The sequence below is a fragment of the Centrocercus urophasianus genome, unplaced genomic scaffold, assembly GCF_019232065.1.
Source record: "Centrocercus urophasianus isolate 14NV4802_14NV808 unplaced genomic scaffold, USGS_Curo_1.0 seq_30, whole genome shotgun sequence".
Lineage (NCBI taxonomy): Eukaryota > Metazoa > Chordata > Aves > Galliformes > Phasianidae > Centrocercus > Centrocercus urophasianus.
Window position 1 is genome coordinate 6678540 of NW_024884867.1, and position 25450 is coordinate 6703989.

The 25450-nt window shown below is 41.6% G+C and overlaps 1 protein-coding gene across 4 annotated transcripts in view; it reads left to right on the plus strand.

Annotated features, from left to right (window-relative positions):
• Positions 1-631: 631 nt before the first annotated feature.
• The window catches only part of CLIP1 (CAP-Gly domain containing linker protein 1), a 63501-nt gene continuing 38682 nt past the window's right edge, over positions 632-25450 (plus strand). For 3 of the 4 annotated variants that reach the window (XM_042829183.1, XM_042829186.1, XM_042829185.1), the window contains exons 1-5: positions 632-672; positions 10974-11169; positions 11806-12377; positions 22594-22718; positions 23728-23944. In XM_042829183.1, coding sequence (XP_042685117.1) covers positions 11076-11169; positions 11806-12377; positions 22594-22718; positions 23728-23944 — 1008 coding nt within the window. In that variant the 5' untranslated portion in view covers positions 632-672; positions 10974-11075. Of the gene's footprint in view, positions 673-8478; positions 8579-10973; positions 11170-11805; positions 12378-22593; positions 22719-23727; positions 23945-25450 lie in introns of those variants that run through there. The other variant, XM_042829184.1, reaches the window with a different exon arrangement.

Here is a 25450-nt window from a genome sequence, read left to right on the forward strand (position 1 = left end):
TGTTCGAACAGGATCGCACAAGAACCAAACGTACGGGACTGGAACAGGTTTGCTTTGTGATGAATTCAGCAGAGCCAACGCTGTATGCAGGGAGCAGAGCTCTTTGATTCAGCCTCGAGAACTGCTATTAAATCGTTGTCGATAGGGTGGAGCTGCTGCTCAGCCATTTCAGCATCACCAAAGGGAGAATGGTGTTCCACAAGCACAGTGCCGCCTCAGAGGGAGAGTGAGAAGGCATTATAACACTTCTGGGCCTGCGGACAAAAGGAAAATGGAGAAAAACGGCACACGTTGAGGTTGCTCGTGTAGGGCCGTGTGAAGCTGAGAGCTCGTGTCTCTTCCCCCCTTTTATCCTCCCCTCGGCCATTGACTCTCTGTGCCCCAAGGGAAGGGCACTGCCCCGGGGCGAACAAAGCGGGGGGAGAGACAAAGGCGGCGGGAGGAGAGGATGGGGACCGAGAGAGGAGGGGAAAAGCAGCGCCGGAGCGCGGCAGGGGGAGCGGTTCCCGCTGCTGCTGCAGTCCCCGCCTCGCGGAGCCGCGAGCCCGGCAGACGTTGTCCGCCCGCCCCGCCCCGCCTCCCGCCCGCCGAGCTGAGCCGGGAGCGGCGCCGCAGAGGGGCAGGAGGAGGCGGCTGAGGGGAAGCGGAGGCGGCGGCGGCGCGGAGGCAGCGGTGAGGCCGCCGTTGGGGCCCGCGTGCAGAGGGCGGCGGCGGCCGCGCCTGAGGGGAAGGGTGGGGGGCGCGCCTCAGGGCCTGCGCTTCGGGCCCGCGCCGAGGGAGGAGGGGAGGAAGGTCCGCGAGGCGGCGAGGGGACGGCGTGAAGCGGCCGTGCCGCTGCGGCTGCCGCGAGCCCCGTCCGCACGTGCCCGGCGCTCCCCTGGCAGGGCCGCGGGCGGCGGGGGCCGGTTCGGCCGGTTCCCAGGCTGCGTGCCGGGGCTTGCCGAGCTCACCCCGCTCCTCCGCAGCCCTCGCGGGGCCGGCGGCGCTCGGGCTCCCGGCTCTGTGGGTGGGGGGATGCGGGCCGTGCCCCGTCTGCTTCCCGCTGTGTCACTGCCGTCAGTGCCTCGGCACGACGCCGCGCTGCCTCACCTGCCCTGTGCCTGCCGCCTTTTGCGTTCCTTGTAACCTCCTTGCCTTAAAAATAATCGTTAAAAAAAGCCAAAAGTCCCTGTGCGTATCTCCTGTGGAATAGCACGAGGCGGAATATTTGGTCTGGGATTGTGTCATGCTTAAAAATATGACTGTAAAGTGAAGTTTCCCCCCCCCCCCCCCCCCCCCCCCGCGCTCAGTCAGGCAGAACGCAGGCAGCCTTTGGTGGGGAGTTGGGGAAGTTCGGGGGCTGCTTCGCATCGCTGGGCTCCCAACCTGTGAGCGTGTAGGGAGAGGGAAGAAATGCGGGAAAGGAAAGAGCTTTGTGCCTCCTGCTGTACAAGTACGAATTTGAAGCGCAGAGGGACACGTGTGGCAGCGTCAGAGCCGTGCTCCTGGGGCCTGTGTCAATGCACCTGCTGCTGTGTGTGACACCATGGCAAATTGCAGGCAGGGGAGGAAAGGTAAACTTCTTTCCCCACCGCCCCCCGTTTTACCACAGAGCATTTTATTCTGAGGAACGCAGAACTGTTCAGGTGCTGACAGAAATCCTTCATCGTGCAGGGAATGCGGAATGACAGGGAAATGGGCGGAGGTTTGTCTCGGTTTGAAGTCACGGTGTGTCCGGGTTCTCTTCCCACCCACTTCACGTGCAGCAGATTTCCTGCATGTGCTGAAGTGTGCCGAAGGGACGGGGCTGTGTTGGCTGAGGCCAAAAACCTCAGAAATGTGACCTGAAACATCTGTGTCCATAGGGAGGGAGATTGAATTAGGTTTACATAATTTATTTCTATGGTTTCTTTTAAAGAGAGCTTTTCAGCTTTCTAGTGTGCCTTGTGTCAACATCACAGAGGCGTCCTGTAGGAAATAATCTCTTTCCTCCCATGAAAATACTCTTAAGAAAGAGCAGTGTCCGTATGCTTACTGTGGCTTTCCTGAGCTCCTGTGTATTTCCTATCTGTTATCATCTTCTGAATGTGAGTACCCAGGATAGCTTTTATTTACTTAGCTTGGATAATTCCCTCAGTGTTCCTCCGTTTATTCTTTTAGCCCTGCTGAAGTTGTTTTGGAGGAGTGACTGTGAATATTTCAAAACAGAGCTTCTCTCTAAAGAAATAGCTATCTGTCTTGCCAGCGTAGCTTTTCAGAACTGCTTTTCTTTCTCTCTCTAAAACATTCGGGTCAGATGTTAACTCTGTATGTTAAATGCGAGTTTTCTGATGTTTGAACATAGTGACCATGTGTGAATGCAGCTCTTGTTTGATCTGTTGGCATTCCTTAGGGACTACTGGCTCTGCTGGCACATCTAAAAAGTAACGCGCTGCAATCCTTATTGGACTGGCATGTTTAGAAATGCCTCGGATGGATGGTGTTTTGTTATTTAATGAAAGGCAATTATATACTGCATTAGCTGTAATCTCAGCTGCCCTCAGCCAGATGCCAGTTTCTGCTGGAGCAACCATTTCATTCTTCTCAACCAGAAGAACTGGAGCCAGTTCTATCACTGCACAGTGTCCCCGATGATTCTGAACATCCATTAGTATGGCTGCTCTGTGTCTGTGTTTATTTTTGCAGCATGATGTTGCAATTGCATGACTTTGAATAGCACCACTGACCCTTAGAAATACCCATAGATCTGGTGTCTTGGATCCTGGCCTCAGAAAGACTAAAAGAGTTTAAAGATGTATCTAAGATACATATATGATGTATGCATTTCTACCCTAGCACCTGTTTGGCAGTTTTCCACCTGGACAGCTCTTTGTACAAACCCATAAGCTTCAGGAATAATGCCTACTAACCTTCCTTCAAGTTGAGGATCATCTTCATTCTCCTGTTTCTAGGAGAAACACCGTTAAAAGCCGTTCAGTTTTCCTGATCTTTATAATCCCACTATCCATATTTTTAGCTTATTTTGAAAGAAAACTGCAATTTGGAGGAGCAAACTCAGTGTCAATAGAGTTAGCCTATCTGACTTCATCTGCGCCTCTGCTTGACTACAGCATGCACTGAATCAGAGCAGTGTTTATCTAAGTTCTGCATTTGGACTTGTGTTTATTATACGCCAGCCGTATAGCAGTCATGGTGCTAATTTAAAAGGCTCAGAATGCAAAGAGCTAAAAAGGGAGTGCTGACCTGATGTTTGCGAGGAGTGTGAAACAGTTACAGTTTCACCCAAGTCTATGGAAACTAAATTCTTACTATAAAAAGAAGCAGTGTTGTTGTATCAGTTAGAAGCCCTTTGTTGTACACATTGGTTTGGAGCTGACAGGAGATAATATTTTCCTTCTCAAACTTTTGCTTAAACTTTAGATCTCCAATAATGTAAACTTTATGCCCTACTATTCACTCTACTATTCACAAGTATTGTCATTGTGGACTGAACTCACTTACGAAGTGGGTTAAGATGTATCAGGAGAAGGCAGAGCTGACAGCTGAGCAAATTACTCTTCTTGCTCTCAAAATGGCAAAGAAGAAAGAAGAAAGGCAGTGAGGAATTTCCTTGGAAAAATGTAGGAAAGGCAGTAAGTGCAGATAGCAGGTTTATCAGGAGAGGTAATCATTTACTTTCCCAGGTGAAAACTTCCTCTGCTTCTTAATCCTTGGCTCATTATATAGAGAATGATGTGTGCTTGGAAGGATCACATGCTTTCTGGTCTTATAATAGACCACAGCAGTGATGTTTTTGTCACACGTGTACAGTGGCAACTGAGAAGTGGTAGGGTTTGCATTGTAGTTTCCGTGGTTTTTTTGTTGTTGTTTGTTTGTTTTTTAAGCTTTTAAATAGTTATTAGCTGTTCCTTTGTTAATTAAAAATGGGAATCTTGATAAAAAAGTTGAATAGACTATGCTTAGAAATAGCAACATAGATTGAGAAAGAATTATTTACCATACTGCTGGCCAGAAATAATTTTTTACTGTTAGACATCCTCTCATATTTGTGCTTCATACTCAATAGCCAAAGTCTTCATCCTTCAGTCCTTGAGGATCTCAAGGAACTTGGGGGTCTGAATAACCAGAGCAAGTTACAGAATGATGAGGTGAAGTGACTTAGAATGTCCTTGATTCTAAAGACATTCTAAGGATTCTAGAATTAAAGTCTGTGAGCTGCATAGACTTGAATGAAAGCCTTCTCATAGCATTGCTGTAATGTTGGCCTACTTCTGTGAAACCTCTAAGAATACAATTTTGGATGGATTCCCAAACAGCAAAGTGTGTTTTTTCCCCCCTCCTTCTAAGGATACAAGAAAAGAGAGTTTCTTCTGAGTTACTGACGGAATGGAGATTCCTTCCTTGAAATCAGTGAAAATCAGAAGGTATTTAGGGGAACGTCCTTACACCTTGTTGTGATGGCTGCCTGATAGTGGGATGGGTGATGACAAGGCACTGTGCTTGCATTACAGTGTTGGGATTGTTTCAAATATCCTCTGGTTGTCTATGTTTTACTGAACATGCTGGGTACTGCAGACTACGTGATGCTTCTTTGTACTGGTCTCCAAAATAGAGTTGAAAGGTGTTCCTCAGGATCTTTGCTATGGTCATATAGATACAATTCCAGTTGAATAATTTGTCAGCCACTCTTTGTTTCAAGTTATGTTCATCAAATCGGTGATACTGCTCAAAGTGTTGTTTTGGTGGCCAAAGTAAGCTGTACTCTGAGTTGAGCTGCACTGCATGCAGCTGAAACTTCCTGGAGTCATCCTGGTAGCATCTTTGAAGGTACTTGAGAATTGCAAATGATTGATTTTGTTCTCTCTATTTTAATTAGGCATAACTAATAAATTATCAGAGATAATTTATTCTTCTTCAAGGGTATGTCATTTATAAAATTCAAATTAATATGAAAGAATTTTAACAGCTTATGTGATTCCCATTGGATGAGTGTTTGTGTTTTTCAAGGGTCTACCTGTCTAGAATTCATATGAGGGTTTTGTTGGGTAGGGCTGGAATGAGCAGAAGTAGAGTATATTTGTGTTATAAGAAAGATGATTGCTTGTGAACTAAGGGATATTCTTGCATATTTTCTTGCTGAATTTATTATTTATTATTAAATTCTTATACCAGTATCTGTAAATAAGAGATCTAAAAGAAAGGTATGGGCTCCTTTTATTTCTTGCTTACTTGTGCTACTTCGTCTTTTTTCCTAATCTTAGAAGTGAGGCATAAAGCAGTGGTTTGATAGACGTGTACCAGCCCTCGTGTTTTGGTGCTGGCAGTAAGCAGAGCATCTACTAAGCCAAATAAATATGATCTAGTTGCACTTAGCATAATGCAGCATTTAATGAAATGTTTATGTTATTTTGGTGTCTTTTTTATTGTAGTAATGTACTTGTGTATACTCAGGTCATCATATTACTTGCTTAATTGACATCAAAATCCATGGTTTCTAAGAGACAAAATAAAACTGAAGTCACATTTTTGAAGTCTCAGTAATGTTTAAATGCTCCCTTTCTTCTAATTGCCGTGTGTTGAATGAGTAATCAAATGTACACTCTAAAATACCAACTCTTATTCTATTGAAATCTTAAATTCTGACATTGTGCTTATTTTCTGTTTCCTATTTAGATGATACCTGAAGATGCTTCTGTCATCCTGCAGTCTGGTCACTGAGCAGTACAGTTAAATTCTTAAGCAGCAGTTGAGTAATCAGTTTGATTTAAAAGTGACTGTAAAGAGGCTCTTACATCAGTTCTGTCACTGTTTGCTGTTTGTGACTTGCTTTGTTAGTTATCAAAGGCCAGCAGTGCTCTTTCTGGTTTGTTTTAGTCTGAAGTTGCTGCTCGTTCAGTAGATGTTTTGGAGCTGGCAGTACATGTTGGGTTTGCGCAAAGTCTTGAGCACTGGGTTTGAAGAGTTCACTTGGAGTTTCAGTAATTGCCTTCAGTGGCTTGATGCAAAGAGACCTTGTTGTAGTTGATAGCTCCAGCATGGCTGTGGTTATGTCTTAAATGGGTTTTAAGTTGTAAATAGCTTGCTCTATGAAGTGTGCTGCACCATTGCAAGAGGGAGAAGTTCTGAGCAGTTAAGGCACAAAGGCTTCAAAATCCAACTTTTTGGTTTAACTGCTTGTAGTTGTTGTCTCAGAACTGACTTCGAAGCTTAGCGTGACATTTATAATGTGTGCTGTGGAATTATTTCATTGTAAATGCAATTCAGCACTTGGAAAAATTCATGACGGTAATTCAGTGCATTTGGTAGGACAGTATGAGCAGTCTCCAACAGTCCTAAACCTGGTGGAGAAGGCATTGTGAGCAGGAGGAGGTAATTGTTCTGGGATCAGGTTCAGCTCCCCCGCCCTGGGTGTGCTGCCATTTGTGATTTTACAAAAAATGAGGCATTTGGCTGCATGATATGTGGTCCTAGAGGACTTCACATTCCTTCTTGGAAATGAAGCAAGATGGTGGCGATGGGAAATGCTGCTCAGGGAGAGCGTGTGAGCCCAGCTGCTTCCTGCAGTTTATCCCTCTGCTCTGTCCCCATGTCCCATGTGTTGTAGTGAGGGTGCTGGTGCATATGTCCCACTCTGGGCAGTGGACATGATATGGATGAATTTGGCACATTCCTGTTTCAACCTGTCAGCAGTTGGCCTCCGTGATGTGGCACATTCTTGCAGAGAGAGAAGCATTCCTCAAGAGGTAACAAGAAGCAAATGGCAGTGTGATGGCTGTTTCTTCAGAGCCAAAATATGGTTGCATTCTTCAATTGTGTTTGATTTCCAAAACCCTCAAATCTGAAGGCAGTATTTTAAATACTGTTGGAAATTATATACGCTCATCTTTCATTTTATTTTTTTCCCCAGAAGTGTAATGCAAGTCTAGGAGACCACAAACACAACTTTTAGAGCTGTGATAAAAATTACATCTGAATCACACCTAAAATGCTTGTACTGTAAATTATTTGGCTTTGGCACTCTGCTTAAAGAATGCAGTCATTTTAGGAGTTGTGTTTGTGACTGTGAAGGGTTCCAAAATTCCAAGCTACTTTCTCTGAACCATTGTCAGGATTTTTGAGGAATGATTCATAAGCTTTTGCAAGCTTGGCAATTGTGGTATGAGCATCAGGAGTGTGAAATGGGTATTACAAAAATGCTGTTCAGGCTGTCTTTTCAGAGATAGCACTTCATTTTTATCTTTCTTACTCAGTTGTTATTGTATTTTTTTTATTAGGCAAGACATGTTTCTGAACAGTGGAGGTATTTGAAATCTGTTTTCTGTGTTATTTTCCTACAGAATGTATTTTCCAGTTTATTTTGTACATTATATGGTATGATAAGAATTTGTCTTTGAGTTACCTAGTACTTGACTGCTGCAGGGATCTTCTCTGGTTACATCTCCCTTGGAGTTACTCAGCAGTACTGACTATTCTACACAGCCCCTATAGAATATTTATTACATATTTCTTAGTCTTACTACTGACATGTATTTTGCAAAGAATTAGCATCCTGATCAGAACTAACAGTTTGCAGCCATCTCTTTTTTGAGCTTAGCAATGTTTTGGCTTCGAAAGGCATTTGCCAACAGTATCAGTCATTTAGTGATATCAACTGAGTTAATACTGTCTTTTAATTTGAAATGTTTTGTAGAAGCCATGTGTGGCCGTACTGGATGATCATTGATGAAAGTAATTGTTTCACTTTATTACACAAATAGACCACAAGAGAATAGCATTGCAGCCTCAGAGTGCACTGCTCAGAGTCAGACCGCGCGTCTGCCTGCAGAGGACCGGGGTTATGCAGTCCATCGTGAGTCCATTCAAACATCACAACTCTGGGCTAGAAAGTCCTCTTTGTTCCCTCACCAAGTGGACAGACAGCTTGCTTCTCTCCACGGAAACACAGGGCCTGCAAGTAGTGATGTTTGCAAGTGTTTCCTCAAGTGATCATGTCACAGTTTCAGATGTTTTGTCCGACCAAGCCTTGTGCTGCACCTGAGCTGAGGAAGGAGTGCTCTGATGGCAGCCTGCTGTCAGATGGCAGCTCTGTTACAAGAACAGTTGGTGCTGTTATGTTCTTGTAGTGACTGTCGGGTTCTGAAGTGAAGTGAGCTGAGACTTGAACCTTGTCTTTCTTTTTTTTTTGTATGTAATTATGCATGTCGTTCTTTTGTAATGCCCGGTTGTTAAAATGCAGTCTTGAAACAGTGGTGGATGGCAGTTTCTTCTTCAGAAAGTGTTTTGCTTTGCTGCAGAGCTAAGAGCAGGAACACTGCTTTTTGGTACCAAATCTGCTTTTGCTAAGGCTTAAGTGTTTTCTGAAGTGATTGGGAAAGCTTGGCCACAAACCCACGTGTTTATTTGCATTTCACATGTGTGTTTCGTTAGTGGGCAATATAAGGTCTGAATGAAAACATGCTTTGTTTTTCTTTCATATTCTGGGGTAAAATTCTTTTTTCAGGAGAGTTGAGAAAGGTTCAGAGGAGCAATGCAAACAAATTGAGACAAGTAGCTGGCTGTCCTCTTTTATAAGCACTCGGATGAGGTGATTGACATTGAGGTAATTGACATCTGGAGCCTCTTGGAAACACTCAAGTGCGTCATGCCTAAAATCCCTTGATAAAAACTTATGTGCTGTTTGGTGAATTCTGTTTAGAGGTGCTCCTGTCAAGGTCCTACCTCTTTCAAAGATTGAAAGTCGCATTTTCACTATTGCAGTAAGGCAGCAGTTTATCATACTGTGCTGCATTTTAGCAGTTTATTGCACTGAGCTACAGTTTCACTAACCCTGAAATCAGGGTATGACAGTGGGAAGGGTTGTGTTACTTCTGACCCAGTTGAAGGCTTGTGTATTGAAAAAGGCAAATGACACAGCAGATACATAACCCGTGATGTGGAGAGTGGGATTAAAATATGAATTAGTACCCTGAGCCAGGAAATGCAGTATTAGAATGCTCTGGCTTTCTGTTGCCTAAAGGCTTGTTATACACATGTATTAATAAATATTTACTTGACACCGACAACATGTTGTTTTGGGGGGTGTTTGAACGTGGTTGTTTTTTCTTTTTGTTTAATATTCTTTTCCATGCACAATATAAATGGTTACTAATTGAGCAGTGCTGAATGCTGTGTCAGGAAACGGGGGATAAATGTAAGTGCTGCACTGACAACAGAAAAGGAGTATTTGAACTGAAAAGAACTAACCTTGATATTTCTTGCATTTCTGTCCTTCCTTATTGTGTGGGCTTGTCCTTGTTATGTGGGTTTTGATGGGTAGAGGGAAAAAAACAGGGGCATGCATGGAGAGCCTAGCATCAGTAGGGAGGAAATAGGGCCTTCAGCACAAGGAAGAGTTGCACATGTATGGGAGAGAAAAAAGATGAGAATACGGAAAAATACGATGCACTCCAATTTATCAGAGAAGGAAGGTGTGTAGTACAAGGAAAATACCAAGTGCTTGTCCTGTGTCCAGAGTGACACCTTATGTGGTCCTCTGCTGTTCTTCTGTATAACAGTGTGTATCAATTCTTCTGCAGTTTACTCACATTTATGGTCCGTCCCTCTGCTTTGATTTTGGACAGACAACTTTGTTTTCACATTTGTGAACGTGAGAGCTCTCACTTAAATGCTAATAGTAAACTGCTATGCATCTTGCAAAAGCGATGAAGAAATGTCTCTTTGGTAGCCGTAGCTCTGCAGATGGGTGTGTGACATACTTCTGGCACTGCTAGAAAAAGTGTTCAGCAATCTGCCCTGTGCTACTTAGAGTTTTTGTGGAGTATGACTTAAACCGTAGATAAATCATGCAGCCAAGGTGGTAATTAATACTAATTAAAGTATAGTGTTTTTGCAGACTTGTTAGGAAAATGACTTGAATTTGGCACAGCCAATCTTGAAATAGCCGTAGCAGTGTTTCACTTTGCTGTTTAGATTCACAAGGCAGTGTGACTGACACTTTTTCGCAGTGAATTGATTTTTAGGAGCACTAACGTACTATTTTACCATTACTGTAATGGTAATTAATAATAGAGGAGAGAAAATTTATCCTGATCAAAGACATGGATGTCTTGTTTCTTTAGTCTGTATGGCTGCCTTCCAGCAGTCCCTTCTCTGAGCGGTGTTTCTCTTGTCCTGAAATGCATGGTGTGTGCTGTGTGTACACCAGCACTGCTGGCCGTGCCTCTGGGCAGTCTGCAACTGGGCAGCTCTGGGGTGGCTGCCAAAGTGCTGAGTGCATGGCAGGGCTGGGAGCTGCTTCGTGGTTCATCTTTGTCATGTCCTGAGCAAACTGTTGAGCAAACAGTTTATTGCCCCATGCCCGTGTTTCCTTTTTCGTCCAGGTTTTTGTTTAGATTCGTGCCCTTTGAATTCACAGTACAGATGAAAAAGCTTTGCTAAAGCTTTCGGGTCAGAAGGAAGATGCCTTCTGTGGCAAAAACCTGGTGGCACTGTTCCCTGCAAACCTTACAGCTGGTGTCCGAGTCAGCCACACGGGGAACCGTCCCTCCTCCTGTTCCCAGAGTGTAGCTGGGACTGTGAGCCAGCATGCCTTGTGATCCCAGACATGCGATTCCCACTGCCTCGCGCTGCTGATCGCCCTTAGCTTTTTGGTTCCAGCTCTTAAAAGTGTTGTTCCTTTTAGCTTAACGTTCTCTGTTTGACATTCCCTGTTCCTTCTTGCAGTTAATTTTCTAGTCTCAAGTTATTTTTGCTGGGATATTGCAACGCTTGAAAAATGTGACTGAAAGCAGTAGAGTGCGCAGAGCAGTTATATCTCTGCGTAATGTTGTTAGTAATGCTGTTAAGGACTTTGTTTTTCTTTCTTAAAATAGCCTCTTAGTTTAAAGCTCAAGATGAACACAGCAGCATTCATTACACTGAGTTATATATTAACTTCTATATTCTACAGGAGTTAAAATACTGATTTTCTTTCATGTCAATATGTTTCTATACAGGTTTACCCTAGAGTTGGAAGACAGAGACAATTCTATTGTATCCATGTTGGGAAAGAGGTAATTGCTGTAGACAAAGAGGGTTAACGCTGGTATCACAGAAAAATGAGTATGTTAAAACCAAGTGGACTTAAGGCTCCATCAAAGACCATCAAGCATGGAAGTATGTTACTGAAAGCACCTGCATCTGTTGCAACTGGTAAAGAATATTTCATATCTTAACTTTTCCCTTATTCATCTTCCAACAAAAAATGTGGTGAAATCTATGAGCCCACAACATTCCTTGTATTTATGCTAAAACACTTCTGCTTGTACTTCTGATCTAACAAAACTGCCTATTAAACATGCAAAAAAAAATCTCAATAGTTGAATGCAATCTTGGTTCAAAACAAACTTTTTCAAATGCTGCACTGTTGAAAGCATAGGGGTAAAAATAAAAAAGACACAAGGAAAACCATTTTGATCCTGGCATATCCATGCTTTCTCTAACTGGTAAGATTTCAGCATGTTACAGGTAGAGGGAAAGTATCTGCTGTAAGTGTTAAGTACATTAGCAGTGTTGTTATCTGAGATAACCACACTTCTACAAGTACAGCAAACCTACCTTTGTTGTTGAACATTTTCCCTAAAATAACTGTGTTTAAAAGTATGCACTATAGTGTTCAGATAACATAATTGCACATAACATTTGATAATTCTTTGAATTGGTTAAACGTGTAAAATACTTTTAATACCCTAAAACAAGCTTGCAAATTGCAGAAAGTCTCAAGATACAACTTTTCTGAATTACGAGTGTATTTGATTCTTGTTGCTTTCTCATGGTGCTCAATTCCAGCTCCAGCAGAAAAGGCACCTTCCAGTGACAAGTCCTCAAGCACAACCACTGCAGACGCACACGACGACTTTGTGGATGATTTCAGAGTTGGAGAGCGTGTTTGGGTCAATGGAAATAAACCTGGCTTTATTCAGTTCCTTGGTGAAACACAGTTTGCTCCAGGACAATGGGCAGGGATTGTTCTAGACGAACCAATCGGTAAAAATGATGGCTCTGTGGCTGGAGTTCGCTATTTCCAATGTGAACCATTGAGGGGAATATTTACAAGACCATCAAAATTGTCAAGAAAAGTGCTGACAGAAGAGGAAGCCAATGGTACTCAGACAGCTCATGCATCTAGAGCTACATCACCAACCTCCACATCGACTGCCAGTGCGGTGTCTGCCTCCCCTGCTGCACTTCCCCCAACAGGAATTCCACAGAAAACATCACCACTTGCTGCTAAAGAACATTCTACTCCTGCTCAGTTTAGCAATCTTTCAAAAACTGCAAGTGGATCTGTATCAAATCTGTCTGAAGCTGGATCACTAAAGAAAGGAGAAAAGGAGCTCAAAATTGGAGATAGAGTTCTGGTAAGATTTCCCCACTGCTACTGAGTCTGCTTTTTGATAAAGGAGTTGTAACTTCTGCTAACGCTCAGAGCTTCTCTGTTTCCTTGGTTCAGGTAATGTAAATTTATGCTCTGTCTTTTCGAGGTTAGTCTTGTAAAAAACCTCTAGGCATGCTCTCCCCGTGCAGTTTTGCATATTACAGAGAGATCTTTACAGTAGCAGTACAAAATGGTTAATCTGGCAGTGTTTATTCTATCATATTTTTCCAGTGTTTTGTTGAAGACCAAATGATTTTTTTAGCTTGGATGTAGTTTGTCCTTTCCATAACTGCAAAAATTACAAACATGCTAAGTAAAAGCTGAGCTTGTGAGAGATTTCAATGCAGTTCTCCTGCCCTATTCAGGGCTGTGTCTTTAGAAAGCTAACAGTTCAATAATTGATTGTTCTCTCGAGTAGTGATAGGCAGCAACAGGAGTAGTCATATAATGCCACTGATCACCCAGGATTTACGTGTTCTGTTGGTGATGTGTTATGTTACTTGGCTGCTGTTCCTAAATTCAGAACCATAATGCTTCTGCTGATGTATCATTGTCATTCTTTGCAAAGGGAGCTAAGTTTTGCTGCTTTAAGCATTTTTTTTTTTAAGTAATTGTGTTGTGTACCTTTTCTGTTTGTATGAATGTTATATGGGCTGGCATGTGTTTTCTTGTAATGGCAGTGGGAATGAAGATACACCATTCATATCGCAGTTTGATTTTAGTAAAGTCCCAAATTCTGGTTTTTAAACAGAAAATATTAAACTTAGTATTTCCTCCTCCCTGCTTCCCGTTTGCCTTAAGTCTTCCTGTTGAGTCATCAAGTAGTAGTTTGAGGTTTGGGGCAATTCCTAGCACAGCGTGACAGTGATGCATATCTATAATTTACATGCCTGTGTAAGTGCACAGGAATATGAGTGTTAAATGGGCTGGGTTCAAGTCTACTGGTTTTTAACCCTTCCTGTTTTTTTTGTAGCTCTTCAGATTAACTGCAGCACTTCCCAGCACCTCACTTGTTTCACATTTACACTGACAGCAGTAACTTTTAGGTAACATGTTACACAAGAAGATGAGAGGCTTGGTGGTGTTTGTACTCAGCACAGGACTTCCCTCCAAGCGTCCTGGATCTGAGACACGCTGCTGCCTGACTGTGCTGTTGCTAATCTCTAACGAATAAATGCTGCCCACATTCATCTTTCTTGCAGCTCGGACTGACTGCTATTGAATACTTAGTGAAAGTTCTTAGCTGTGCTGTGCTGATTACAGATATGAGGAAAACAACTGCTGGGAACTGCATCTCGAAAACAGTGAGCCTCCAGCAGAGTAGGATTGCAGTTCAGCAGAACAATGAATTCATGACAGACAAGAGCTCGTTTGGGAGTCTTATTAAAATGCTTAACTGGAAAAGTGTGTCCTCAAGGGCAAATTCATGTATGGTAAGACACAGCTCATTAGCTAAGATTATATTCTAGAATGGACTTCAGATGTGGCTCAACTTTGTTGATCTTTGTGTGTGATCTTAGGGTGTGGAGTGTTGCACTGGAGTATTTCAATCTGTTGGGTTTTCTTCTTCAACTTTGATTTTAGAATGTTTTTAATCAGACTTACCTTGAATTGATCTGTTCAGATTTTTTCTTAGCAGCTGGTTGGTTTTTGATGATACTTAAAGCAACCAAAGCTAAATCATACAGTGTTTTTCTACCCAGTCTGGCTTATCAAGAAGCAAGAAGATATTCTAAGAAATGCTGAAATGCCAAAGAAGCATTGCTTACCAATTTATATATCTCACAATTGCTTCTTTTCTGTATTACAAAAACACAAAGTTGACTGAGGCTTGTTGATCCTGTGAATACTGTGTTCAAAGCATTTCAGGCTTGACAAATCAGCATTTCCCAACTGTTATGCTTTATTGGAACATTTTTCAGTTCAAATTGTCAGGGTTGTTTTTGCATTGTGTCACAATGTGCATTGAAAATTGGGATTATCTACATGTCCCACATGTGCAGCCCCCCCCAACTTCTATGGGAAAGTGATATAGATTCAGCAATAAACAAGGTTTCTGGTGTTACATTTCTATTCCTGATTATTTAGGTACAAAAAAGGATCCTGAAAGATCTGTCCTTAATTCCATTACCTTTAGGAAGAATAGTGGTGACACAAACAATATGGGATGCTCATTCAGATGCTGCTCTGAGAAAAGAAATGCCACAAGAGAAAGCACACAAAGTTTAGAGATGATCACCTGCATATTCTCAAATGCCTGAGAGCATTCCATGCTAGGTTGCACGGAGCAATGCAGCAGATGTGGAGATGAAAAGGTACAGAAAGCTTTGCATTGCTATGCAGGCTTTCTTTTTCTAAGATATCTGACATTTAAAAAAAAAGTTAAATATCAAAACAGGCAGTGCTTAAAGTTGTGTGGTAAGTCCACTGAGCAGGTGCCTGCAGAAGAATGCTTGCAGTAGATTTGCTGCAAGTCAGCTGCAGCTCTCTTTTTTTTTTGTTCCCCTCAATTTGAAGAGAACAGGTTCCAGGCCATTAAATTCTTTAATTCATTTAATGAATTTAATTCATTAAATTAAGTTCTTCATAGTCCTATTTTTTTTTTTTTTTTGTAAGGAAAACTTGAAAATGGTGGAACAATTCACATAGTTGTGATTTTTTAGTTCTCTTCCCAGAGATTCTAGAGGAGTCAAAGCAAAGTGAAAGCAAATCAAAATGTAGTGAACACACAAGCTGAAGTAGTGTACCTCTACATGGATATTCCAAAGCACAAAGAGCCATATTTCAGATTTCTATAATTTACTCCTCAAATGCAACTAGGTGAAAAGAGCACGCAAGCCCCAACTGTCTTGGGAATCTCTGACAAGTCTGTTCCTCACATCCCAGTATCTCTGAGCTAAATTCACCAAGCTCATACTTAATTGCTTGGCTGACTCAAAGCTGAGCAGTAATTTTCCTTTCTCTAATAAGTATTATGAAATACTTCACATTAACATGTAGGAGTTTTGGAAATACGGGGAGATGAGATACGTGCTAAAAAGAATTGTGCATTCTGATTTGTAATTTGTTCTTATTCAACTTTTCACTGATGTGTAACTTTTCCTGAAAAAATAGCTGAACCAAAGGAAAAGTCATTAGTGCAGAGAGTAATCAAATAGCTCTGTCTTAACCATAATTTCCATTCTTAACAGCTGAAGTACATTCTAGAATCTGGATATGATTTAGTGGTTAGAGAGAGAACATTGACTCTGAGCAGCCCGATCCCATATTTGGGGTTTGCTTTAAAGTAGGAAATGTTGGTGGAGAAGTCTGTGCTTCCTCCACTGTGCAGGTTGGGCCGTTACTGGTTCTTGACAAAAGAGTGCGAAGTTTAACATAACTGTAGGCCATTTGCCTACTGAAAGCTAGGCTACAGTTTCAGCATTGTAAAGCTAATATAAATAACAATTCTTATGCAGAAAGTGATCTCTCTTGTCTTCCTTCTCTTCCTTGTGCAGCGGAAGAGTTCTTGTCACCAGGTAGTAAAGCAGGTAGGGAGGGAATAGGTCTGGCTGAAGACTAATTCAGAAAACTAATTACTGCCAGGCTAAGCTGGTTTCTGTTTCCTCTTTGAGTTGCAGCCAGAGAAACTGTTTGCCCAGGCGTTGCGAACACTTGCTATTTACCAGCCCGATGCAGAGTTGGTTTAAACAAACAAACAGATAAAACCAAAACCCAATTTGTTGAAAGAAAATGGGGAAACCTGCTTTGTATGACAGTTGTTGTGCCTGTTGAAGGTTAAAGAGGCTTTGAGAGCATCTTAGGCTATTTCCTGGGGGAGCAGATGCTGTATTTATAAATAAATAAATAAAAATCTTATCAACCTAAGGGGCCTTAGCCTTCTCAAGGGATTAAAGTGCTTTCATTCATTTAACCAGTTAGAGCTTCATCGTGCTCTGCCAGTCTGATGCTTCTGAGCTGAGCTGAAAAGCTGTAACTTGGGCCTCCATCCATATGTTCACAGAAGGTTGCAAACCAGATTTACAGGCGTATGCTGATGTGGCCTTTTTGCTAAGTTACTATCAGTGCATGAATAATGCCTAATTTATTTTTATTGTCTCTGTTTTGCAGCGTGCCGTGTAAATTACTTGTGCTATTTTTTTTTACCAAGTTCTTCAGTGCTGCAATAGGCGGACACTGAAGCAGATTATTGTCAGATTTGTTTCAACCCGTGTAACTTATCTTCAAGTAAACATGACGTAAGTCTGTCAAGTGATTAAATTCCAGCACTCTTAAAACCACTCTTTCAAGACTGAAGGGAATTTCTCACAGAGAGAGAGGTTTCTCCCTTTAGAAAGACTTCCTGCATTGTCAGTGTGGTATTTTTAAGTTCTCAGTTTTCTAGTTTCTGTAACATGCTGAATGCCACGATGCAAATGGGGATAGAAAAGGAAGAAAGATTTGGAAGTGGAGGACATGCAGTGGCTGTGTGCTCTGCTGTGGCTGTCCCCTCCTGAGCCTCATTTGTTGTAATTGCAAAGGTATGCCAATGCATTGTAATTGCAAATGTATCGCAGTGCCTGACTGCTCAGCCAGCTTTCCCTTTATCCTTGAGCTGACTCTGAGCTATTCTGATGGCTTTGTTATGGTAAGAATAGAAGTGATCCTCGTATTTGTGTATGTACAGTTAGACAGGGTATTTTAGAGACTGAGACTATAATGTAGATTTGTGGAGTGGTTGCTGCTGAGTAAAATACATTTTTGAGAACATGGCTGTGGGATAGAGAATATTCATAGAATTTGTATGTCCTGGTGGTTTTTCTCTGTACAATCTGTACCTTTCTTTTAGTGTTGCACTTCAGCATTTTTCAGGACATTCATTACCTGCCTGCCTGCTTGTGGATAAGTGAGATGTTAAATTCGTTTTGTCGCAGCAAAGTGCAATCGGTGGCTAATTATAAGTCCCGTTGTTTTGGCAGTTCCTTTTTAACATTACACTGGACGTGAGTTATTGTCATAAAATGGCTGCAATAGGTGAGATCCCACCCTCTTTGTTAATGGTTTGTTCGTGCAGTCTCTGTGTTGGACCTTGTCTCCCTTCCCCGCCCTCTGCCTCCCCAGATGGAGTGATAGCCAGGAACACGTTGTCCTTGCTCATTTCAACACAGGATGGGCGAGGGGACAGTTGATTTATTTACTTACTTAGCCTCGGCCTTTGCTTTTTTTGTGATGGCGAATTCACATGTGGCTTTTGGAGTGTGCGGTCGCTGTTAGGTTTTTATATTGCTTCCTTTGTGAATCAACTGACTGCAGGAATTGAGCCTCAATAGCAGATCATGTTTAATTACTGAATTAGTTTCTTCTGGCAGTGAAGGGTTGTGTGATAACACCACGTCTCTGTGTCTTATTGCACATTAACTCTGTCTGCCTTGGCCTTGATTTTGAACTTGTTGGCCGGCTGTGGCCAAATTTGATAGAAAAGTAGATGTTTCCAAGGTAACTCCTTTTAAATTATATGCAAACAGATAACTAAGTGGAAGACACATAGCGTATACCACAGGTTTTGGAGCTGCACTGTGCTTTCACAGATCTTTTGCATGTCAGAGAACCCATGTGAACTAGGTCCTACAGGTTTGAAGGACTCCATTTATGAAGGCAAGGCTGGAGGTGACTTGCTTACAACACACGCTCCTGCAGGGTGAGTGCCAGTTGCAGAAGAGCTCTGTAATCTCACAAATAAAACTGTAGTGTGACCCAACATCTAGAAGCCACGGTCAGACTTGTTTTATTTCAAATGTAAATATGTTTATAATAATGGAGTGATTAACTATGAAAATAGACTGTCAGTTGAACCTTTCTTATGGTTATCAGCTCTGATCTAAAAACATCAACACATACATTAGTTCAGTAATTACAGAGATAAGTGGGTAAAATATAAAAGCCTGGATCAGGAGAGCCAGAGGAGATGACCTGATGGTTTCCTCTGGCCTTGAGTAGGTGAAAGGATCAATTAAATACAATTTCTTCTGCCAGCTGGAATTGGTTCCTCTAAGTTCTGAGAAACAGGAGAAAGAAGATTCTGATCAGAAGATCCAGGTTTTTTTCAAGTATGCTGTGTTTGTCGGGATGTGTTCCATGTTACACAGACGCTGTGGTTTGAGTGGTTCTGGAAATGCCCAGGCTACATCACAACAGAGATGTTGCTTCAAAATGATTCTTTGGAGAGGCACCATGTATCAGTCCTTAGGCATGAGTAAGTGGTGCCATTTCACAGGCCAAGTTTCAGGCAGAAGATATCCTTTCTTCTAAGTGATTTGTATGTCTTAAACACACAGTTTTAATATCAGTTTCACTTCTTAGACAGTCTATTTTTTTCTGGACTTTTTTTTTTGTTTCTCTCTTTTCCTTGTCTTTGGAAATGCAGCTCTTCAGACACTCTCACAAAGTCTGACTTGCTGGTCCCAACATGCTTTCATCAGAAAGTTTTTGAAGTTATTAACAGCCTCAAGTTTACAAACCTGTTCTATTACTTCACTTTGCATTGCAGCAAATTAATGTAAGCCTAGTTACAAAGTGATAAATGGAACTTAATCGCTTTTCCCATGTGTTTGGAATAATAAAAGTAAATTCCAAGCAAATTTCTTCACCTCACAATGGCCAGTAGCCTAACCTACGTACTCTCAGGTGTTACTGCTTTACATTTCACGGCTTGACTATCTTGGGTGTGAAAACTGATCTAAACAAATATATTTTTAAAGTATTATTTAGTGACCCACCTTGGCATGAATGAAGGTCATGGAAAACTGTCTTTATGGTAATGGTGCCTCATTTTTCCATATAACTTTTAGAACCTGTTAGTGGGGGGCTTTTTTAGTCCTTCATGCAATGCTAAGAAGTAGATCCACTGGCAACTGTGATGTCTTATTTATTTTTTTTCTATTTTTTGCTATAATTTTAGCAGCTTCTCTTTGAATCATGTAAATAACAGTTCTCTTTTTCCATATTGGAATATACAGAGCACTGTGTATAAGTCTGTTTGTATACAGCAAATTTTGAGCACAGAAAGCCTTTACCTTCTTGTATCTTACTGTAGCACCTCACATTGTTCTGCCAAGGGAATCAGCGATGGTCCTCTTTCCAAGCAGTTGTGGCATTACATGCAGAGTGCTTAATTGCAGCTGGAGGCAAATCTGTTGTTTGAGGCAGAGGTCTGTGAGTGGCTGGAAGTCTTCAGCAGATCCAGGGGTCTGCAGCGAGGGGTGCTGACCCTGTATCTGAAACCAGAGCTTTTAGAACTGAGCAGAACTGCAGATCTAGAGTGTCGTCAATGCTATTAGCTCTTTACTGCCACAGCGTGCTGTGGCTGCTGCTGTTGGTAAGGATAAGCACTTCAGTACTTGCAGAAGCCAGAAATGTAGTAGCTGGTTATTCAGGCAAGCTTGACTGGCTTTGGGAAAAAAAACAAATTCTTTGGCATTCTTCCTTACATCTTGTTTAAAAATAAGCCCGGTGCCATGGTTACAAGCATAGTCACATTGCTGTTTCTCCTGGGATCTCACGTTGTGTGTCCCCATATGTTCCTGGGTTGTGAATTCCTCTGTTTTCTCCCTCCCACCGGGCACTGGGCTGTGGTCCCAGGCACACACTGTGAGGCGGGGATGGGGTGGGATAGGATGGGATGAGACAGGAGCTTTGCTTCGAGACCATCTCCTGGTTAGTGATTTGGATGCTTTGCAACTGACAGAAATACCATGCATTATTTTATTGAGAGTGGCAATGAGCAGGACTAAGGTATGGAACAGAAAGGAGTGCATATTCCACACCGAGGACTAACCAGTGTTTTACTGGCAGCAGCTCTGCGTAGTGAGGGATTCACTTACAGCCTGAGCTGGCAGCACAGCTCCCAGCAGCTTTCCTGTCTCTGGGAGACTCTGCATGCAGCGTGCTTCAGAGAGCTTTGTCTTGCACACCCCACACACCTTGCTAAGGGAAGGTGGTGGGTTTGTATTTATTTTTGTAGCTGACTTCCTACAAGACCCCAGTAGGAATCCTTGGCCAGCTAGCAGTTCCTGAGGAGTCCTTCTGTATTACTGCAGACCTGCCTGTTCTTCCAGGGGACACTTCTTATCTGGGCTATTGTTTTGGTTTTCCTGCCTCCTTTCTTTAATGGGTTCTTTACTACCTCTGTTGATTTAACTCACTTTATTCAGGCAGAAAACTGCAGGTTTGACAAGGGAAATACCACACGCACAGCACACCAGTCTTCCTTTTCATCCGAAGATGGCATCCAGATGTTCTTAAAAACACAAAAACACCAGAAGTTTCTAGAAAAGGAATATGAATAAGGACAACGTGGAGACTGTTGGGACTGGTAGCACAGACAGTGATACTGATACAGCACTGAAAGCACAGACACATGCAAATTTTTCCCTCCTGCTGCTCTGTTAAATTTTATTTTGATGTTTTATATTTATTTGTTGTGTATTTTGTACTTCTGTTGGTGTTATTTAACCTCTAGAAAAAGTTCTGTATATGAGTGGATAAATATTTGTGGATTTCAGGAGTAGTTCTTCCAAGAAAGTACTGTTAATGATGTTGCATCTTTCTTGTTCTGTGCCACAGGGGCATAGAGGTCTGGGCTCCATGGGTCTGTTCTGGTTGTTGTGATCTTCTCTCACTAAAGCAGTACTCCTTTTTCCTTAGAGGGGAAGTTTGTCTGTTCTTTGCCAAGAGCACCAGATACCAAACATTCTACTAGTTACTGTATTAGGCTGAGTCACAATGACTGTAAACTGTGTGTTTTTACTCTCTCAGAAAGAATAATTTGTTCCAGTAAAACGTAAAGGTGACCTGCAGATTAAACCTTGTTTCGAGACTCCTTCTGATGAGATAAGAAAAGGGAACTGCTGCATTATACAGGGATGAAAGAAATCTATCTGCTTTCCCCTTTTAGTAATGTCAAAAGGGTTAATTGTTCTTCCTTGGTTTTCTGAGGTTTTAACTGTGTGGATTAGGATTTTCTACTCATCAGCTGAAGCCTTGAATTGCCAGCAGAGCTGTCAGCTCTGGGAAGCTGATGAGTTAGAAGCTAGAGCACAAATGTGTCATGTGCTGGGCACTGATGTGGTACTTTGAGGACACTTGGTGCTTTCAAGCAAGATAATATACTCCATTTCCAGTTTCCTTACAGTTAACCTATTGTGTGAACACTTCCCAAATGTATTAATATGACTTACCTAGTTACTGTGATTGTGCATCTTAATTTATGGTACAAGAAGCATGCAGTTCTCTAGTTATACTGGGAGGCTCCCCCCAAGAAATACAATGTCAAAATCCTAACATACTTTTTAATGCATAGAGAAAGGAAAAATGCAGTCTTTGTGTTAGCAGGTTACATCCAAGCTTTCTGTCAAGGCTGCAAAATATATTCCTCATCACATAACATGTGCTGGAAAATACAAGGAAAAAAAAGCAGTGACCCTGAAAACATCCATGTTGAATCCAGACTCTCTTGAAAAGAGAGTTTTCACCAACATTTGCCTGTTTTCATAATGCTAGATACAGGCTGAACAGATTTGCTCACAAATGGGGCACAGCATATTGGCATTCTGACCTGCAAGTGTCCTGCAGGTCTGGCTTGTTGCCTTTCTTGGCAAGTGGCAGTCACACTTTGTTTAATTCCTCCTTTCTTCACCTAATTTAATTCCTCCCTTCCCTGGGCGTTATAAAAAGCTGTATCTTTCAGACATTGTAAGTGGCATTGTAAGGAACATGATCACAATGGCTGTAAAGACGTAGTTTTTTAGGTTTGGAAACAAATGATTTCTAATCTTCTATTTAAAAAGGTTAAAAAAAAAAAAAAAAAAAGGGAAAAAACCCACTGCTCCCTGAGAACTCAAATAGCTGTTTAAATCAACACCTACAATTTTGTCAGTTTAAATTACACTGTGCGTTACGCTCTGTTTAAATTCTCCTTAATGCAAGGGAGTTATGCTGTGTAGGTTCTGAACTGTTCATTTTCTCTTCCCAGACAATTTGGTTGTGCACATTTCTTCAGTGTATTAATACAAAATCTATAGGCAAGGAATATGCAGCTTGAATTAAAAGTGGTCACATCATTAATGTGCTTTGTGAATGTGGTTGTAGTGATTGTTTTTTCCACTGGATTGTGTGTTTCACTTATAATGCATTAAAAATGGTTCTGTGCCTTCTTGTTTCAGGTGGGTGGAACAAAAGCTGGAGTTGTGCGTTTCTTGGGAGAAACTGACTTTGCTAAAGGAGAATGGTGTGGAGTAGAGCTGGATGAACCTCTGGGAAAGAATGATGGAGCTGTTGCTGGAACAAGGTTAGTTTATCATCAGATAGCAGCCACCTCCAAGATCTCGTGTTTCTGTGTTTCATCATGTTCTTTTTGTAGTGTTTTACATGTAACTTTCCATCAGGAGTAGTTAGGCTGTGAACCTGACTGCAGTGGTAGGAGGGGATCCTTACACACTGATTTTAATTTTGTGACAACTGCACCTCTCTGAAAGTCTGCATCAACCCCACATTTACAGGAACAGTTGATCTCTCCTAATATCCACATGAGTTTTATTCATAGATTGGTAATGGAAATCACAATTTCCTGCTTTTTGAACTTCTGCTTGGTTCTTCGTCTTGGAATGAATTCTCAGTTAAGAAAATACCTTATGTCTAAAAGCTGGATTTAAGGGAAATTGTCACACGTTACATGAACTGAAAGCTCCCACAGCCTCATTTTAAAGACTGGTAACCACACAGATGCTTTCAGAAAGCATTAATTCTTATCACAAGTGACCATTATTTCTCACTTGGTACAAGGAACTGCCCTTTATAAAGACAGTTTATCATGGATGATCACAACTTCAAATTTTAGATGTCTTTTGTTTGTAATTTCTCTATAATCAAATATGTGTATATCCAGTGAAATATATAGCTTATTGATTTAATTATAGCCTGATTTTATTTTTAACTCTGTTCTCACCTTCTTTGCTGGCAGCTCAGAGAGAAAGGATGTGTGTGTTAAAGTTCAAATCTGAATGGAATTTGTAGGAAACTGAGCGCGAAAGGGGTTCTTCCTGTTGCATTTCTGAAATGCTCTGTGAGAGTGTTGTTGCAGCCTATCAGAGCCCTTTACCAATTCCACTGTTTTTTTGGTTTGCTAAAAAAAAAACCACAAAAATTGCAACTTAATATAGATGAGGCTGTCAGCAGCTGTTACCTTTTCCTTTATTACTGGTACGCTACTGAACAGAAGTCTTTGTGAAGCCAGATTGTGTACATGGAAACCCAGAAGTTAAATTAGTACTCTGACCTGTTTGCTTTATTTTTTAAAGGTACTTTCAGTGTCAGCCAAAATATGGTTTGTTTGCTCCTGTCCACAAAGTTACAAAGATTGGATTCCCATCGACTACACCGGCAAAAGCAAAGACGACGGTGCGAAAAGTGGTTGCGACTCCTGCAGCCCTGAAACGAAGCCCAAGTGCATCTTCCCTGAGTTCCCTCAGTTCTGTGGCATCTTCAGTAAGCAGCAAGCCGAGCCGTACAGGACTAGTAAGCTTCTTTTTCTATTGCATGCTTTACATTCCCAAGCAGGAATCCACGTGGCACTTGGCCTGTGGTCTTGCATAAATTGAGGATAGAACACATCTTGGAGAGAGTACAGTATGCATTTAATTGTGCTCTTTTTCATTCAAAGCATGCATGAAGGAAGAAAATCTTAGCTAGCCCTGAAGAGTAGCTGAGTATTTGAATATTTAAGCTCACACAGTTAATTTGGGCTAACTGAGTTATTACAACAAGAAAGGGGCTTGTGATGCCAACAAGGCATCAGTGTTCTATGACTGAAATCTGCATTTAGCAATTCATTTTTCCTAGCACTGCCTCTGTCATATGGGGTTTGTATTTGAGGATCTGCTATGCACTGAAGCTCCCATAGCATAACTTGTTTCATTGAGGAAATCTTCAAATTTTCAAAATGTAAAAGGCCTTCTTTTGCTGTTAAAGAGATGAGTCAGCTGGGAAATACAGAAGTAGCAATTATCAAGTCTTTGCTGACAAGAAGCCTCTTTCTTTTTGATTTGGTTTTTAATCCCTTGAATTCATCTAGACGAGATGTTGCAAAGTTCAGTGGCTTGGGTGAATTCTAACACACTAATTCCACCTAATACACGTACTATGGGTTCTTTTTAAGTTACTGTTACATAAATGTCCTAATCTTGGGTTACAGCAGTAAAATGGTGATGTTCTGGGAAAGCTGAATTTAAGCCTCTCTTTCAAGGCAATTAAAAGTATAGAAATAATTGTGGGTTTTTTTCTACAGCCACCCTAGATATATATATTTTTTTTTCCCTAAATCAGTGTGCAAAAGTACATCTGACTGGAAGGAGATCACTGACTCCCAGTGGTCTGTATCTGGTTGTCTGACATACTGCTCCACTACCATCAGGTACAGGACAGAGGTGATGTACCACAGTCCTTCAAAACTGAAGCAGATTATGAGTGAGCAGAGGTCAGCAGTTGGTCAGGGCAGTGGGGTTAATACCTCATCACAGCAAGCACACAGATTTTTATTTGGCACAAATGGAGGGACTTTATAACTTAATCCAGTCTGGAAATTGTACTCCTAGCTACAGAGTGCCCCCTAGTTTGAACCTGTTGAACTCAGTGCTACCTCAGACTGCAGGAATGGATGCTTGTGGCCATTTGTGGGCTGACAGTAAAGCCTTAACATGGACCTTCACATTTTATTCAGTATCCTGTGATATCAGTATAGTATGCTGATTGTGTCAGCAACGAGAGAATAGTCACACTGTGAATGTCTTCAGTATACTTATTTTATGCTGTGTTGTGCCCTCCGCCTTTTGCATGTTTGGGGCCATTCAGGTTCATCCTAGCTGTAGTTCTACAGATGAATTCATTTATAGCTATACTCTTAACATTTAATCCTTCAGTTTTGTTTTGTTTTTCCAGAAGAACCTTAATTACAAGGATGGAAACATGTTTTAATCAGATACCAATGTACTTCAGGAGGTATTAGCTGTGAAGCTAGCTTTTTAA